General features: G+C 53.5%; 2 protein-coding genes across 2 annotated transcripts in view; both read right to left on the reverse strand.

The window, feature by feature from the left end:
* Positions 1-2,417, reverse strand: part of SLC12A5 (solute carrier family 12 member 5) — a 37,142-nt gene extending 34,725 nt beyond the window's left edge. The window contains exon 1 of the mRNA XM_057701675.1: positions 2,297-2,417. Coding sequence (XP_057557658.1) covers positions 2,297-2,417 — 121 coding nt within the window. The remainder of the gene's footprint in view (positions 1-2,296) is intronic.
* Positions 2,418-6,672: 4,255 nt separating this feature from the next.
* On the reverse strand, positions 6,673-13,622 carry MMP9 (matrix metallopeptidase 9). The gene is made up of 13 exons (XM_057702042.1): positions 13,478-13,622; positions 12,731-12,963; positions 12,215-12,363; positions 11,790-11,918; positions 11,528-11,701; positions 11,160-11,333; positions 10,586-10,762; positions 10,316-10,471; positions 9,291-9,564; positions 9,029-9,168; positions 8,551-8,701; positions 8,354-8,457; positions 6,673-6,985 (listed from the first exon to the last, which is right to left on the reverse strand). The coding sequence occupies exons 1-13, from the start codon at positions 13,613-13,615 to the stop codon at positions 6,867-6,869; spliced, it is 2,118 nt and encodes a 705-aa protein (XP_057558025.1). The 5' UTR covers positions 13,616-13,622; the 3' UTR covers positions 6,673-6,866.
* Positions 13,623-16,045: the final 2,423 nt, after the last annotated feature.

A 16,045-nucleotide genomic window follows, 5' to 3' on the forward strand; every position in this document is an offset into this window, starting at 1 on the left:
CTTCAATAAACTCATGCAAATGGGTACCCACCCCACAGATAGACACAGAAATATACACATCAACATGCCAATCGACACTCTGGCATACGGTGACACACATAAGCACTGACTCACTGACTGCCCCACGGGTCAGCAGAGCTAGTGTAGGATGCTTCTCCCTCAAGACATGCAAAGACGCGCACACCCACCGCCTCTGCACAGTGTCCCACATTCACATCCAATTTGCACACACACCTGCACACCCAACACTGGGAGCCACATTTTACTTCAGTGTGCAGGAGCTTGGAAATGGGAATGGGAAGATGGAACAGTCACCTTGGGATAAGAGAGAGAGCCATCTTATTCTCAGGCCAGGAGTGTGGAATGACAGGAGGGAAGGCAAGGGTAGGGGAAATAGGAGCCTACAGCCACTCCCCCTCTCATCTGATGAGCAGTAAGCACCTACTAAGTGCCAGACTGTGGGCTTGGTACTCAGAACACAAAGATAAAAGGATGTGGTTCCTGCCCTTGAGATGTAGGAGACACACAAGTAAATAACTTCCATCCACTGGGACATGCGCTATAATGGTGCAGTGGGCGGGCAGAAGAGGAATGTCTGCCTCTGCCTGGAAGCAGGGAAAAGTGAAAAAGATTTTCAGAAAAGGTTAAATGAGCTATAACTTACAGAGTGAGTAGGAGTTTCCCTGGCTAATGGAGGTGGGGAGAAGAACACGGACAGGTATACCAGGAGCAGATGAGGGGAGAGTTTGAATGACAGACTAAAGGGTTTGCCATTTATCCTACAAGTGATGGCGGGGGGTGGGGTGTGGGGGACTTGTGAACAGGATTGGAGACAGAGAAACCAGTGAGGAGGCTGTGGTCATGGCCACGTGAGAGATGATAGAGGTTTGGACCAGTGTGATGATGACAGGAGGAGAGAGATGGCCAGATTCAGGACAAGTTTTAAAGGTGAAGTGGCCAAGACATGAGGACCAATCAGATCTGGTGGGAAGAGGAAAGGGGGCATTGAGAATGGCTCCTGTAGAATTCTGACTTTTAAATCTCTACCGATGGTAAGGACATTCCTGAAAATAAGAAGAGGGGCAGACATTACAGGAAAGATGAAGAAAGAGCCCCAAAAATCCGAGTGATGACATCCAGGAGCCGGTTGGTTCACGGGACGGAGCCCTGCGTGAATTTAGGCCTCAGTTTGGTCATCTATCCAATGCAAAGGTTCGCCAAATAAACCCCTAAAGGGTTTTTGGTGCTTTATTTTGCTGGGGTCAGGGTGAGCTCACCTGCGGCTCGGCAGCGGCCCCTGGCGGCCCGGGGAGGCTCTTCCTCCTCCCCACTCAGGGGCCACTTCCAGCGAATTCTCCACGTTCCTTCCAGACCTAAGGGGCCCAGAGTCAGGGAGAGGACCCCTGACAAGTGGCTCCTGCGAAGAAGACTGTGTGTGCATCCAGGATGCTAATTCTTCACCGAAGGCTAGAAGGATCCCCTTCCCTTCTCTCTCTTCTGAACCCCTCATGTAACTTTCATTATAAGACCACTGTACTGAGCTCTCCAGGAAGACGCCCCCAATCCCACCTGAGCTGGTTCCACCCACCGCTTGTGGAGCTGGAGCAGAAGTTAAGTGAATCCCCCCGGGACAGGACTAGAGTCCCCGCGGAATCCTCCCAGGATCTAGCTGCCGGGGTCCAAATTTCTTTTTCTCCTGTCTCCTTCTCGGGATCCCCAGGCGCTGTCCGCGACGTCTCCTGGGTGACTGAGGATTGGAGCGACCCGAACTCATTTTCCCTCCCTCCCCCAACCCGACCCCTGCACTACTGGCCCAACCCCTTCGTCTCTGATCCTGTCCTTTTCTGCTCCCAAACCGAGATAGTCCTGCCTCCTTCCATTGGCTCTGGACCCACACAGCCCTCCCGTTCCTTGGTTCCACCTTCTCCCCTCTGGTCCCGCCCCCTGCCCGAGATGACCCCGCCCCTTTACTGCGCTCCGGCCCAGTCCCCTTGACCCTAGCCCCTTCATCATAAGATTCGCCTCCTCATCATAAGACCCGCCCCTTGGCCTCTAGCTCCACCCCTTCCCTGTGTCCCCGCCCACTCGAGTATGGCCCCTCCCTTCATCATTTCCCCTCCAGCTTTCCCGCGGTCCCCTAGGTTCCAACTCCTCTCCCTTCTCTGGCCTTCTGCAGGACCCCTCTCCCCACCAGTCCTGGTCCCTCCCCTCCCAACACAAGGCCCTCCCACTGTAGCCCCGCCCCTTCTCTCGCCCCGCCCCCACTCCAGCAGGCCCCGCCCCCTGCGGCCTCTACCTTTGGCGTCTTCCCCTGAGAGGCGGCGGAGATCAGCTGCTGAATGCTGGTGGGACTCCGGGTCAGAGGTCCCGGCAGGCCCTGCGGGGGGCAGCGAAGTGACAGTGAACCTGCGGCTCATGGTGCGGAAAGGGGCCGGGAGGCCGAGGTACAGGCCCGGATCGCACAAGTGGCCGCAGCCGGGCTCCAGGAGGCTGAAAGAGCGGATTCCCCCTCCCCGCCGGCCGCCCCCCGCCGGACGCGGTGCCGCTCAGGGTCCTAGTGCCCGCTGTGCTGAGCCTCCGTATCTGGCCACTTGGCTTTGAGGCCCTGGGCTGGCAATTCCACTGGCAGCGCTTGAGGATCCAACCTGCTGCTGAGAGCCGTCCCTGCACCAGGAGCCCGGGCCCTCCTTGGCTGGGGTCTTCTTAACGCTTGGTTTTCATTCACTTATTCAACACATCTTGATAGAGCCTGTGTTTGAGGCATTGGTGCTAGGCACTGGGAATACAGCTTCCCGCCTTCGTGTGGCTTAAATTCTAATGAGTGAGAGGAGAAAGACTACAAGTGAGCAAACGCATAGACAAGACAATTTGAGACGGTGGTATATGTTAAGAAGAAAAAGTAGCACGAAGGGAAAATGACTGGGGGAAGGACTGCTTTAGGGGATGGTCTAAGAAGACCTCTCAGAAGATGTGATATTTGACCTGAGCCCTCATTGATGAGAAGGAGTTGGCTAAGCATAGATCTGGGGGAATAGCTTTCTAGCAGAGAAAATAGCAAGTGTAAAGGCCCTGGGGTGAAAAGAAACCTGGGCTTTTCCAGGAGCAGCAGGAAGGCCAGTGTGTCTGGAGCACAGTAAGTAGAGAGGAGAGTGATGGAGAGGAGATGAGGGAGGAGAGGAGGGCAGATCATATGATCTCTTGAAGGCTGCAGGGAGGAATCTGGATTCTTTTCTAATCTACAAGGGAAGTCGTGGGAAGTTTTTGAGTAGGGGAATGATGGCTGCTGGGTGAAGCCTCAAGTAAGGGCAGGGGTGAAAGCTGGGGGTCTAATTAGGAGGCTCCTGCAACCCCCAGGTAAGAGGTGATGATAGCTGGCCTAGGGTGGTGGCAGTCTTCCAATTCCAGATACATGTTTGAAAGTAGAACTTATGGGACCTGCTGCTGGGTTGGACATTGCATGGAAAGGAAAGAGGAGTCAGGGGGGACTGCTAGACTCTCATGCAATGCTGGTAGGAGCATAGATGGGCAAAGTCACTTTGGAAAATTGTTTGGTCAGCTAAAGCTGAACTTATACATACCTGTCTACTCAGCAATTCCACTCCAAGGTATATGTCCCAAAGAAATGGCTGCCCATGTTCACCAAAAGACATTTACAAGAATGTTTATAGCAGCATTATTCATACTAGCCTCCAATCAGAAACTACCCAAGTGCCCATGAACAGTAAAATGGGCAAATAAGTAGTGATATGTGAATTCAGTGAACACAGTAGTGGGAATGAACACGCTATAATATGGATAAATCTCAAGTATAACATGAAACAAAAGCCAGTATTTTACACTATATACAAAAGCATATGTAGTGTAAAATACTATTTAAATAAAGTAAAAAAATAGCCAAAATCTTTTTTTTTTAATCTATCTTTAAGCTGTTAGAAGTAATGGTGGTAACTCTTGGGGTGAAGGGGTAGTGATTAAAAAGGGGCATGAGGGGGATTTTAGGGTGCTAAGAATGTTTCGCTTCTTGATCTGGATGTTGGTTAGGCAGTCATGTTCAGTTTGTGAAAATGTACTGAAATGTACACTTATGACGGGTCGACCTGTCTATGTTTGTTACATTAGAGCAATGGTTCTAACTCCAGGCAGTTTTGCCCACCAGGGAACGTTTGGCAATATTCAGAGACATTTTTTGGTCCCCACAACTGGAGGAGGGTAGTACTGGCATCTAGTGGGTAGAGGCCACCTGTGCCATCTAGTCCTGCACTGAGACTGTCAGCCATGAGCCACAGATTCACCATCGCTTTCCTGTACTCCGCCCCCACGTTAAGGCCCGTGATAGAGGGAGGGAGACTGGTGCTGAATGAGTCTAGCATCTGTCCATGGGTCAGAGGAAGACATCAAACATCCTACAATATATGGACAGTCCCTCACAACAAAGAACAATTTCATCCAAATTGTCAATTGTGCCGAGGTTGAGAAAACCTATGCCAGAATAAGGAGTTTAACAGATCGCTAGATTTTAGGACTGATCAGGTTTTAAGCTTGACTGAGGCCAGCTGTTGTTGTCTTTTATTAAGGTGGTGACAACCAATGGAGGAGTCTGTTTGGAAAGTGGAGACCAAGAGCTCAGTTGGACCCAGTAGATTGAGATGCCTCTTCGGCGCCTAAGGATCATTCAGAGTCAGCAGTTGAACATCTAAGTCTGGAGCTCAGGGGAAAGGGTAAGGCTGGGGATATAAATTTTGGAGGCTTTAGCAGAGAGATGCTATGTAAAGCTGCGGGGCTAGACGAGATCACAGGGAATGAGTGTACAACAGAAAAGACATCCAAGGATCGAGCACAGGGGCACGGCATAATTTAGAGGTTAGAAAGAGGGAGATACAGCCAGTGAGAGAGGGGAAGAACCAGGGGGAAGTGGTGACCCAGAGACCAAGTGAAGAAAAATTTCAGGACGAAGGGCTGGGTCAGAGAAGTACCCACTGCATCGGGCTCCAGGAAGATCACAGGTGGCTTAGAAGAGAGTGATTTCAGTGGAGGAGTAGAGTGGGAGCCAGGCTGCAAATGACTGAGAAGAGAATGGGAGACAGTGAGGAGAGACTGCACTTTAGGGAAGGTTTCCTGTGGGTGGGGGCAGGGAGTAGAGAAATGGGGCAGAACCGAGAAAGACAGGGGTCCAGGGGGATTTTAAACAAGCCATATTAAGGAATGTTTGTATGCCAGTGGGAGCGGGTCATTCCTGAGTGAGAAATGGGTAAGTTAGGAGAGAGGGGCTGCACCCACAGAAAGCTTAGGAGGAAGTTCTCTGACCTCCTCAAACTCCCACTTGGGCCCTGGGTATGGAAGGTGACCAAAGCTGACCAAGCCTATCACCTTCACTCACCTGCCCCGACCCTTCAGACAAGTCCCTCTGCTATACAGGAGGGTCAAATCCACCCTCCTCGGCCTGCCATTTCGACCTTCTCTCATCTAGCCCAGACCACCATTACTATCTCAACCATTCCAGAATCCTCTCTGCTCAAACCACACACTAGCGTTCTGAGCCATTTCTAGTTCCCCCAAATGCCTGCTTGCTTTGTCTCTCCTCCCAGCATTTGCCCCAAGAGCTCACATTCCAGTCCCACGGGCACCACTCACCAGCTAGGAGACTGCAGGTGAGCTGTGTAGTTCTGTGCACAGTTACCTCATTCATAAAGCAGGGGGAGGGAGGTACGGCATTAATAATAGTACCTCTAAGGTGAGAGTAGTACTTGTCTCATAGGGTTGTTTTAAGGTTTAGCTATGTTAACGCACAAAAAGCTGATGCAGCAGTGCCCAGCATGTAGTCACTGCTGTGCTAGGGGTGGTTCCTGTCATCAGGTATATAATCCATATTCTATTCATCCACTGCCTTGCTTCTGCACACTTAGGTTGTTGCCAGTTTCTCACTATATGAACAATGCTGCAATTCACATCCTTCTAGGTGCTGTTTTGTGCACACGTGGGTGAGGGTTAGGGAATAGGAACATTTTTAGGTTTAATGGTTCTTGGTAAATTACCCTGTAAGAAGACAGTCCTTCTTGCACAGGAAGAGACTCTTGCTCACCCTTCCAGAATCAGTTCAAGTTCAGATGTCATCTTGGCTAGGAATGTTTCCTGACTTCAACAACAACATGCAGAATCTCTCTCTCCCCCACTGCTCTCTCTCCCTCTCTCTCTCACACACACCCATTATTCTAGAATAAAGGATCACACACTGCACACTCTCAAAGTGTGACCCCACCCCCACCAGCCACAGAATCATCACCCTTGTCACGAAGCTGGACTCTCTGGGCATAGAGGAGCCTGGAGCCTGCATTTAAGCAAGTTTTGAGGGCTCTCTCATGTACCTGAAAATTTGAGGATCACTGAGTGGTTCTTGAGGACAGAAACACAGTCCAACTCATTTCTCTATCCCCAGTGCCCAGCACAGGGCCTGGCTCCATGTGAGGGCTCAATAAATGTTTGATGAATGAATAATAGGTTGGCCATTTCCTCAGCTATAAAATAGGAATAATTACATTATACCTTCCTAATAGGAAGGACTGAACGTTAATATTTATGAAGTGCTTAGAACGCCACTTGGCGCATAGTAAGCACTCTGTCGGTTACATACATACATGCACGCGTGCACACAATACGTACAAAATCTGCTCCTCGAGGTTAAAGAATCCAAGTTTATTAAAAACATTCCAACAGGAAAAGAAGGTGGGAAGAGAGGGCCCAGCCCACCTCCCCTCCTCCTTGTCCTTCAGAACAGACCCACCAGTTTGGATCTGACAGACTGGCTCATTCCCTATTGGGATGGTCCCTGTGGGGACCCCCAATGCAGTGTTGAAGCAGGCTGGGGAGCCCTATTCCTCAGGGCACTTCAGGAGGTCGAAGGTCACATAGCCCACATAGTCCACCTGATTCACCTCATCCTCGGAACTCACGCGCCAGTAGAAGCGATCCTGGCAGAAGTAAGCTTTCTCTGCAAGGGAGAGGCAGGACCAAGAGCAGTGATTCCAACCCTCCCTCATACACGTACAGAAACAGGAGTGAGATCTTTACAAGCATCCCTCCTGCCCTTTCGAGATCTTTCCAAGGTTCTCATAGGACACCTCTGTCCTCCTCCCCCGCCCAACACACACAGAGGTGCTGGAAGGCACAGAGAGCCTGGCACACAGATGATACTCGGAATAATTCATTCAACAAATCCCATGCATCCATCCAACAAGTATTCATCGTGGCAAGCACTATTAGAGGCACTGGGAGTACAGCAGAGGAAAAATGCAGGCATGATCTCAGTTCTTGTGGTGCCTACACACTAGTGGGGTAAGACAGACGATTAGCAAGCAAATGCATGAATAAATGAGATTGATTTTGACAATAGAGAAAGCTTTGAAGGAAATAAAAGCGGGTGGGTGAATAGATAGTGATGGTCAGAGAAGGCCTCTCTGAAGAGGTGGCCTTAATGCTGAGACCTGAAGGATGAGAGGGAGGCAGCCCAATGACAATCTGGGGAAAAAACCTTCCAGGCAAAGGGAACAACTGGCACGAAGGCCCTAAGCTGGGAATGACCTTGACGTGTTCAAAGAACAGCCAGAGGCTGGTGTGAGTGGAACAAAGCAAGGGGAATGACAGGGGTAGTGGGAGGGGGAGGAGGTCAGTTCAGGTCATGTTAGTTTCTTTGACCTTGGAATGGGTCTAAAGTCACCCACAAGACCGTCGCCCTCCGCTCCTAGCCCCTCCCTACTCTCACAGAATATATTAAATGTATTGGACAACCAGTATGGCTTGGACTAGGGTGTTTGCAAAGGAGGTTGTGACTATTTTGGCGGCTGAGTCCACAGAACTTGTCAGCTGATTGGAGTTGAGCAGTGGAAAAGAGAAAGCAAGTGTAACTCCAGCTACCATGCCCACTTTACAGATGGGGAAACTGAGGCTCTGTGAGTAGCCCTGACTTGCCCAAAGAAACACAGCTATGAATTGTCTGGGTTATCACTGTATCTCCAGTGGCAGCACAGTGCCTGGCACTTTATAGGCACTTGATAAATATTATCTAATAAGCAATGAACCCCCATGCAAACCAGGTGTTCTGTACTTGCAGGGGAAAGGGCTTCCAGCTGGGGAGGCAGGAAATCTGGATCCTAGTTCTGGTTGTGCCCCTGTGTCCCTGAGTGATCCCATAGGATCTCAGCCTCTATAAAGAACTCATCTGTGCTGAGGCATTTGCCTCAATCTTCCCGGGGCTTTCTCTTTCTCTCTCGGAATCTGACCCATCACTAAGGCAGGGGAACCCACGGTGGGAGGTGTCTCAGAGAGGCATCCTCCCCTGACCCTCGTCTTCAGTGCCCACCTTGGTACTGAAAGATGTCATGCGTGTTCAAGGGCACCCCGGGGAACATCTGGTCCACTGGGGTGGCGCTCCGGGGATCCACCCGCTGTGTCTTCACGTCGAACCTGCAAGGACGGCAGCGAGGAGATGTGTGCTGAGCCGGCGGGCAGGCGGATGGCGCCTGGGCTCCCCCTGCCGGCGGTCCCCCGGACTCTCACCTCCAGAAGGTCTGCCTGCTGAACAGCAGCACCATACCCCCCGCGCGCGGGAGGGCCCCGGTGACTTGGGCCACATGCGGGCCCAGGCCCAACTTGTCCAGACGCCTCGGGCCTAGCACCGACGCGCCTGTGTACACCCACACTTGGCGCCCTGCAAGAGAGGGGGGTCACATACTCTCCTTGAGTGTCAAGAGGGAAGAACGCAGCGAGGCCTTCCCGCGCCCGCCATGCCCGCAGTCTGTGTGCCCAAGGCGCAGAGCCGCTCGGTACCACTGTGCAAGGATGCGGTGAGGGGCGCTGAAATCCAGCCCCTGCTAAATTTGCTAAATTTGCTAAATTGCATCCGCCAGAAGGGGACTTCTTTTTCTAATGCACACAACCTTTTAAGGTTGTCGTCAGTCTCTTGGTCCTTCTGGTTGGTGTGTGTGTTTGGGGAGGGGGGGGGCCGGGTAGGGGAGGGAAACAGGAGGAAACTAACCAGAGAAGAAGAAAATCTTCTTGCTGAGCGGCTCCTCAAAGGCGGAGTCCAGCTTGCGGGGCAGCGCAGGCCACGCGTTCTTGATAAGGAAGGGACCCTGCACCCGCTGTCCCCCGCCCTCGGAGAGTCGCCAGTACTTCCTGGGGACGCAAAAAGGGAACGGCGGGCACTGAACCTTGAACCAAAGGCCAGCGGGCGGGGAAACACAGGTAGATTCCGCCTCCAAGCCCCCTCCCGCAACCACACAGCCCTGAGCCCTCACCCATCTTTGAAGACATGCAGGCGATTCCCGATCTCCGCGATGGCGTCGAAGATGTCCACGTTGCAGACGTCCTCTGCGGGATTCAGGGTCAGTGTGGGGTTCTCAGAAGGGCCAGCAGTGGGAGGACCCGTGGGGCCCGCTGAAGGGGGGCCTGTGGGGCCAGCAGTGGGGCGCTCAGTGGGAGGCCCCGTGACGCAGACCGTGGTGGGAGCGGTGGGCTGGGGTTCAGCTGTGGTGGTGGTTGGAGGCCTTGGTTCAGGTTCAGGGCGAGCACCTAAAATGAAATACCGCATAAGACACCGCCTGTTCCTACATATCTCTGTGCCCATGGAATACCTGCTCCCCTGAAGTCTAGCAGTGAGTCCCCTGGCACTCACTCTCCCCACTTTAGATGTTGGAGCCTGCCTTCCCCTAACCCCAAGCAGGCAGCTTCCTTTCACCTACTCACCCCCACCCCCAGGCTGGTGGGAGAGAAGTGTTTTTTGAGCTCTCAAACTGAGTGCCAAACTTAGTGCTTGGAGTTTTATAAACTCACATTAGTTTGTTTGATCTTCAGAGAGAAAAAAAAAACCTATGAAGTAGATTCCTTAATATCCCTATTTTTTTAAATGAGGAAATATACTAACGATAACAAGTGGTGATAATAACAAAAATATCAAACATTTATATGTTGCTTCATACATGCCAGGCATTATTCTAACTCACTTAAGCCTCCTAACAACCCCACCAGGCAGGTATTAGCCCCACTTTACAGATGAGGAAGTTGAGGAGTGAAGTAACAAATTCACAGTCATCTAGGAAGTGGCTGGACTGGCTTTTGAACCTATGTCTCACTCTAGAGTCTGGGCTCTTTAACACCATCTCCAAGCACTGACCCGGCAACAGTTGTACCCACTAGCCCCAGAGTCTCCCGAAGATAGATGTTGGGATCCTAACTTTCCCCTCCTCCCCGTTCTCCAGGTACTTGGGGCTGGCAGAGCCCAGCCCTTCCCTCTTCTTCCTACATCCCTGCCCCACGCCCTCACCATACAGATGCTGGATGCCCTGCACATCGTCCTTATGCAGGGGGTTATCTTCAGTGAAGCTGTACATGGGGTACATGAGCGCCTCTGGCACGGACGTGTGATCTAAGCCCAGCGCGTGGCCAAACTCGTGCGCGGCCACAAGGAACAGGCTGTATCCTGGACGAAAGAAGGAGCCTTGAGACGTGAGCCCTCGGCCGAGCTCCCAGCCCTGGCCATCCCTCCCGGACACCGCTGCCTTGGCTGAGGCCCCAGCCTCGGAACCACGCCCACCTTGATCCGGGCAGAGGCCCCATTTCTTGTCTCTGTCGAAGTTGGAGGTGGTGGCGCACCAGAGGCGCCCATCACTGCGGCCCTCTCTGGTGCAGGCTGAGTACTTCTTGCCCAGGAAGACAAAGGGGAAGACGCACAGCTCCCCCTCCGAGTTGCCGCCGGTCACCGTCGCGTCAGCTGGAGAGACCCAGGGCCTTGGGTGAGCCAAGTGGGTGGGTCCAATAAAGAACCAGGGGCTGGCCAATCAAGGAGCAAGGGAAATTTGCAGGCGTATTTTAAAAGCCTAGGGGGCGTCGTGGGGCACAGCCGACACCAGGCTAGGCTGGTGGGCGGAGCCTAGGGGTCGGAGACCGAGGGAGAGGCTGCAAGCTGGGCTAAAAGGCCAAGCCTCCGCGGGTGCGGCGGCGGCAATTGGAAGGCAGGGGGAGGAGCTGTGGTGATGGCGGGCAGAGTCAAGGCTGTCCTGAGGACCGACGAGGAGTGGAAAGACAAACTGATGGGTGGAAGAGCCACTCTCGGGGACCAACGCGGAATTTGGGGGCGAGGCTGAATCAGGTATGTGGGGCAGAGGTACCTCGGGTCGGGCAGAAGCCAAAGAGCTTGTCCTGGTCGTAATTGGCGGTGGTGGCGCACCAGCGGTAGCCGTCGGAGCGACCGTCGGAGGTACAGGCGGAGTAGGAGCGGCCCTCGAAGGTGAACGGAAACACGCAGGGCTTGCCGTCCCCATTGCCGTCCTGGGTGTAGAGTCCTGGGAGGCCCACACGATTACCCGAAGGTGCCACCAGTTTATCGACCCTGTGTCCTCCACCCCTCCTCGCCTCCTTACAGATGAGGGAACTAGGCCCAGAGAACAGGACAGTGATTTTCAGGGCACACAGTACTAGCGGCAGAGCTGGAATAAAAACCCAGCGTCCTGGACTCTCGAGAAAGGTGGGCACTCACTCTCGCTGGGGCAGAAGCCGAACTGGCGGTCGGTATCATAGTCGGCCGTGGTGCTGCACCAGGGTATGTTGTCGGAGCGGCCGTCCGTGGTGCAGCTGGAGTAGGAGCGGCCCTCGAAAGTGAAGGGGAAGTGACAGGCGGCGCCCTTTGAGTTTCCGAAGTAGGTTGGAACCACTGCAGGAAAGGGGGACAGGGGTCAGGGCGGCTGGTGATGCGCGTGAGAGGAGAAGGGAATGGGGGCCGGGATGGCTCAGGATCTCACCAGCGCCTTTGCCCAGAGACCACAACTCATCATCGTCGAAGTGGGCGTCTCCCTGAATGCCTGGACCAGGAGGAAAGGCGTGTGCCAGGAGCCCGTCCTTTCCATCGAAAGGATACCCATCTCCGTGCTCTGAAGAAGCAGGTGGAGAAAAGAGTTAGCCGAGTACGGTTGCGCAGGTTGTGCACTGCCCAAGGGCCCTGGACTGAGTGCGGGATGAAATTCGCCTACGAGCCCCTGTCCAAGATTTGCGTCCCCACGCTGTGAGGTGTCGGTCAGCAGGGGGCGACATAAGGGCGAGCGGCAGCCGGAGCTGGGGGGACAGGCAAGAGGAATCCAGGTCCAGGGCCCCCTTTACTCTCTCCGCGGTCCTCCCTCCCCTATCCCCGTCTCAGATTCTCCTGGCTGTCCCCTTCTCGCATTCTCACCCCTAACACCAAACCGGATGACGATGTCGGCCTCTGGGCCGTACACGCGAGTGAAGGTGAGCGGCGTCACAGCGCTCCAAAGCTCGAAAGCGCGGGCAAAGGCGTCGTCGATCACCTCGCGCGGCAAGTCTTCCGAGTAGTTTTGGATCCTGCGGGGGGGAAAGGCAGGAGGTCGGAAGTAAGAGGCGGGAGCCGGGGCAGCAGCGACACCCCGTGTCTCAGCGGCTTCAGATACACAACGCCGCCTGCGCCCCACGCTTTCAGCTATAAAGCAATTTCAGACGCGTTTTTCTCTTTGGATACTCACAAGGGCCCTGACAGAAGAACTCAGATTGAGAGATCGATTTCCCCCGATGGGGAAACGGGGGCTCAGAGGCGGGGCCGCTTGCCCCAGGCTGCACATTTAGTGAAACCCAAGGATTGGCCTAAAATGGGACGTGTTCACCACCGGGCGTGCTCGGAGATCGGCCTCTCCCCTCCACGCCCGGCTCGCCCCCGGGGCGCCCAGCCGCGCACCAGTAGGTGATGTCGCGATGGTGCCACTTGAGGTCGCCCTCAAAGGTCTGGAATCTGCCCACGTCTGGGACGCCGCAACGCGGGGCACGTATGGCAGTCAGGGTGGTGCTGTCCAGCTCGCCAGTCTCCGGCAGGGCCAAACGCCGCTGGAGACGCTGCAGAGCCCGACGCAGGGACTGATCATCGTCGCTCATCTCTGCCGCATGAGTGTACCCGTAGCGGAACAGATATTCCTGTGGAAGGAGGGGCAGAAACATCCCAGAGCCCTGACTCTTCCTTTCTCTGCTCTGCTGGGCAAGGACTCCATCCCTCCAGGCACTCAGGGACTAGCAACAAGGCATTGTATCCAGGACTTGGTACCCTGCATACCAGTGCCTGTGCCCACCCAAGAATCTCCTCTCCCTGTAGACATCCTCAGTTCTTTCCACCCCCGGATGCCCCTGGCCCACACCTACCTCAGGGCCCCCTAGGGTTTACCCCTGTTCACCCCCAGCCCATCCCCACTCCAGGACCATCGAATGCCCCTTCACTATTTCCCATTGCCCATCTAGGAAACCCTCATTGGCCCATTCCTGGCAATCACTGTCCAGAGCCTCCCAGTGCCCGATCCTGGACACCTCTGTTCTCCAGAGTTGCCCATCACCAACCCCCTGCCAACGTGCCCCTAAGTATCTTATCTGAGACCCCATGCCCTTCCCGGGACTCCTGGCCAGCCCGTCCCAACTCCAGACTGGGGTGTGTGCCTACCTCTGCCAGCTGCTTGTCTGTGAGATTGCTTTGTAGTTCTCCCGGGAAGACCACAAAGATGGGCTGGCGTGGTCTGGGGGCAGCAGAGCAGCAGCCCAGCATCAGGAGTGCCAGGACCAAGGGCTGCCAGGGGCTCATGGTGAGGGTAGCAGTGTCTGGCTGCAGCTGCCCTTGCGGGGGCTTTAAAGAGGCGCTGTCAATGGAATCAGTGACCCCGCCCCTCCTTGACAGGCCAGGGCAAGAGCTGACTCAGGGGATGGGGTGGGTGTGGGTGTGTGTGTGTGTGTGTGTGTGTGTTGGGCAGTCCCAGCATGAGAAGGCAAAGAAAGGGCTTACACCACCTCCTCCTCTCCCTCCTGCCCACAGTCCCCATTGCCAAGTCAGGCAGGACCCCAGACCCACAGGAAACCACAGGCCCATAGGGGAAGGATTGGGTTTTGCAAACTGCAGTGCTTGTGAGAACTGTGTGAGAGGGAGGGAGGGAGGCAAGGCTGGAGGACTCCCTGAGCCCTCCATCTGAAGGCCCCAAGTGGTCAGCCTAAGAGAAAGGGATGGAAAATTCCTTGAGGCTTCTTTCTGAACCTAATGATCCCCCTTCCTGGGCAGACCCCCTCTGTGGGCCCCTCCCCACACTCCCAGGCTCTGTCCTCTTCTCCTTCCTGGAAGCCTTTTTTGACTCAGCTTCCTGTCCCTGCTCTACCTAGGGGCAGAAGGAGTGGGCTCAGCTCAGCAGGAATCGGGGAATTCCACGGGGACTAACCCCTGTCTTCGACAGGCTGGAGCCTTCAGGATAGTAAAGGGGGAAGTTTGTGGCATTTGGAAGCCAGCAGACATGGTTTCGTTCCTTCAGTGCCTTGGGCAAATGTCTTCACCACTGTGAGTTTCTTTCCACAGATGTAAGAAAAGGGCCCTTTTGAACTTGACTCCTCTCCCGTGGTCGGCTGGGTCCAGCCATCCAGAGCCAGCAGCCCTCTCAGTGGTCTGTTGTGTCCCAGGCCCCGGGATATTTATTGTAGCTGAGGGCAGTGAGGCTGGGGTGGGAGAGGAGGGTCTGGGTAGGGACTGGAGAGGTGGGGGTGGGGTGGGCCAGGGCACATCCTGTGGCAGGGGTCTTGTAATGATGTGTAAATATCTGTACTGCTATCTGCGTTCTCTGTCCACTGGGTGTGCATTGATTTAGGCTTCTCCACTTGGGGAGACTGTGAAATCGTCTGACGGTTTGTGTGAAAGAAAAGAAAAACCTGTCTCCCCCCAACTCCCTGTCAGTGTCAATTGAATAAATGTATGTGAACTCCCAAAATAAATTAATTAATTAATTAAAAGGGGCCCTTTGTCCCTAAATTGATGTGAGGATAAAATGAGATCAAACACATACAATATTTAGAACAGTAGATGCTGCAAGTATTCAAGAAATGGCTGTGAGTGCTTTTAATTATCTGGGCTAAGACCATGATGCTGACTTGGTATCGGGAGATGGGATCTTGGACTCTAATCTGCTGTGTGACCTAGAATAAATGCCTTCCCTTCTCTGGGCTTTGAACTCTTCAACTGCAAAATAGAGAGGGGGTTAGGGGGCTGGGGGCAGGGAGTGATCTCCTGGAGCCCTTCGCTTCTCCAGAACTGCTCAACCAAGCACAAGCTCTAGCCCCAATTATCACCACCTGTGCCAGTCACTAGCATCCTCCCTCCCGCCCTTCTTCCCAGCCAGCCAGAGTTAGGCAGGATCTATATTTGCCTTCTTCAAAGCATTATTTGGGAAGGACTACAGCAACAATTTGATTGTCTGTATTTAAAGGGCTTACTATGTGCCAAGCACTTTATATGCTTATCTAATAAATCGGTCTATGAGATGGAGACAGTTAACTTCGTTTATAGGAAAGCTGAAGCACTAGAGTTCATGAATTAATGAGCATCCACTTTGGAGTCACACAGTTCTGGTTTTCAGTCCCAGCTCTGCCATCTCCTGGCTACGTGACCCTGGGCAAGTCACTTCACCTCTGAACCTAATAATATTGCATTCTTAGAGATTTACTGTGTTGAGTACTGTGTTAAGTTCCCTATAAGCATCTCATTTCATCCCCACCACTCTTTGAGGTAGGTTTAATGAGTACCCCTCCCATTTTTAGAGGAGGAAACAGATTGAGTAGTTAAGGAGCTTGGCTATGATCACACAGTGAGTTAATACACAGAATCAGGACTCAAGCCTTGAGCTATCCGGTTAGAAGCTTTCCATCTTTATTACCATTTATAGGAAATGAGATGAGCAAGGGTTGGAGGGGAGGAGGGGAGTGGATGGGGGAGGGGAGACTTAAAACCAGGACCCTTCTCCCTTAGGGGTGCACCCACTGAAGATCAGAGAGGAGGCTCAGGTCTTTGGGGAATCAGAGGTTAGGACAGGGGACTCAGGAACTATATTCCAGACTTGAGAGCATGGGGTCAAAAAGCAATATGATTTTAGAGATGGAAACAAACAGACCCTTCAATTCAGGGGCTCTTTATCCGGTAGCAGAGATGGGTTTAGGAGAATCCACGAACCACCCTCAACTTGCCATCAATTATACAAAATGC

This window comes from Hippopotamus amphibius, chromosome 12, assembly GCF_030028045.1.
Source record: "Hippopotamus amphibius kiboko isolate mHipAmp2 chromosome 12, mHipAmp2.hap2, whole genome shotgun sequence".
Lineage (NCBI taxonomy): Eukaryota > Metazoa > Chordata > Mammalia > Artiodactyla > Hippopotamidae > Hippopotamus > Hippopotamus amphibius.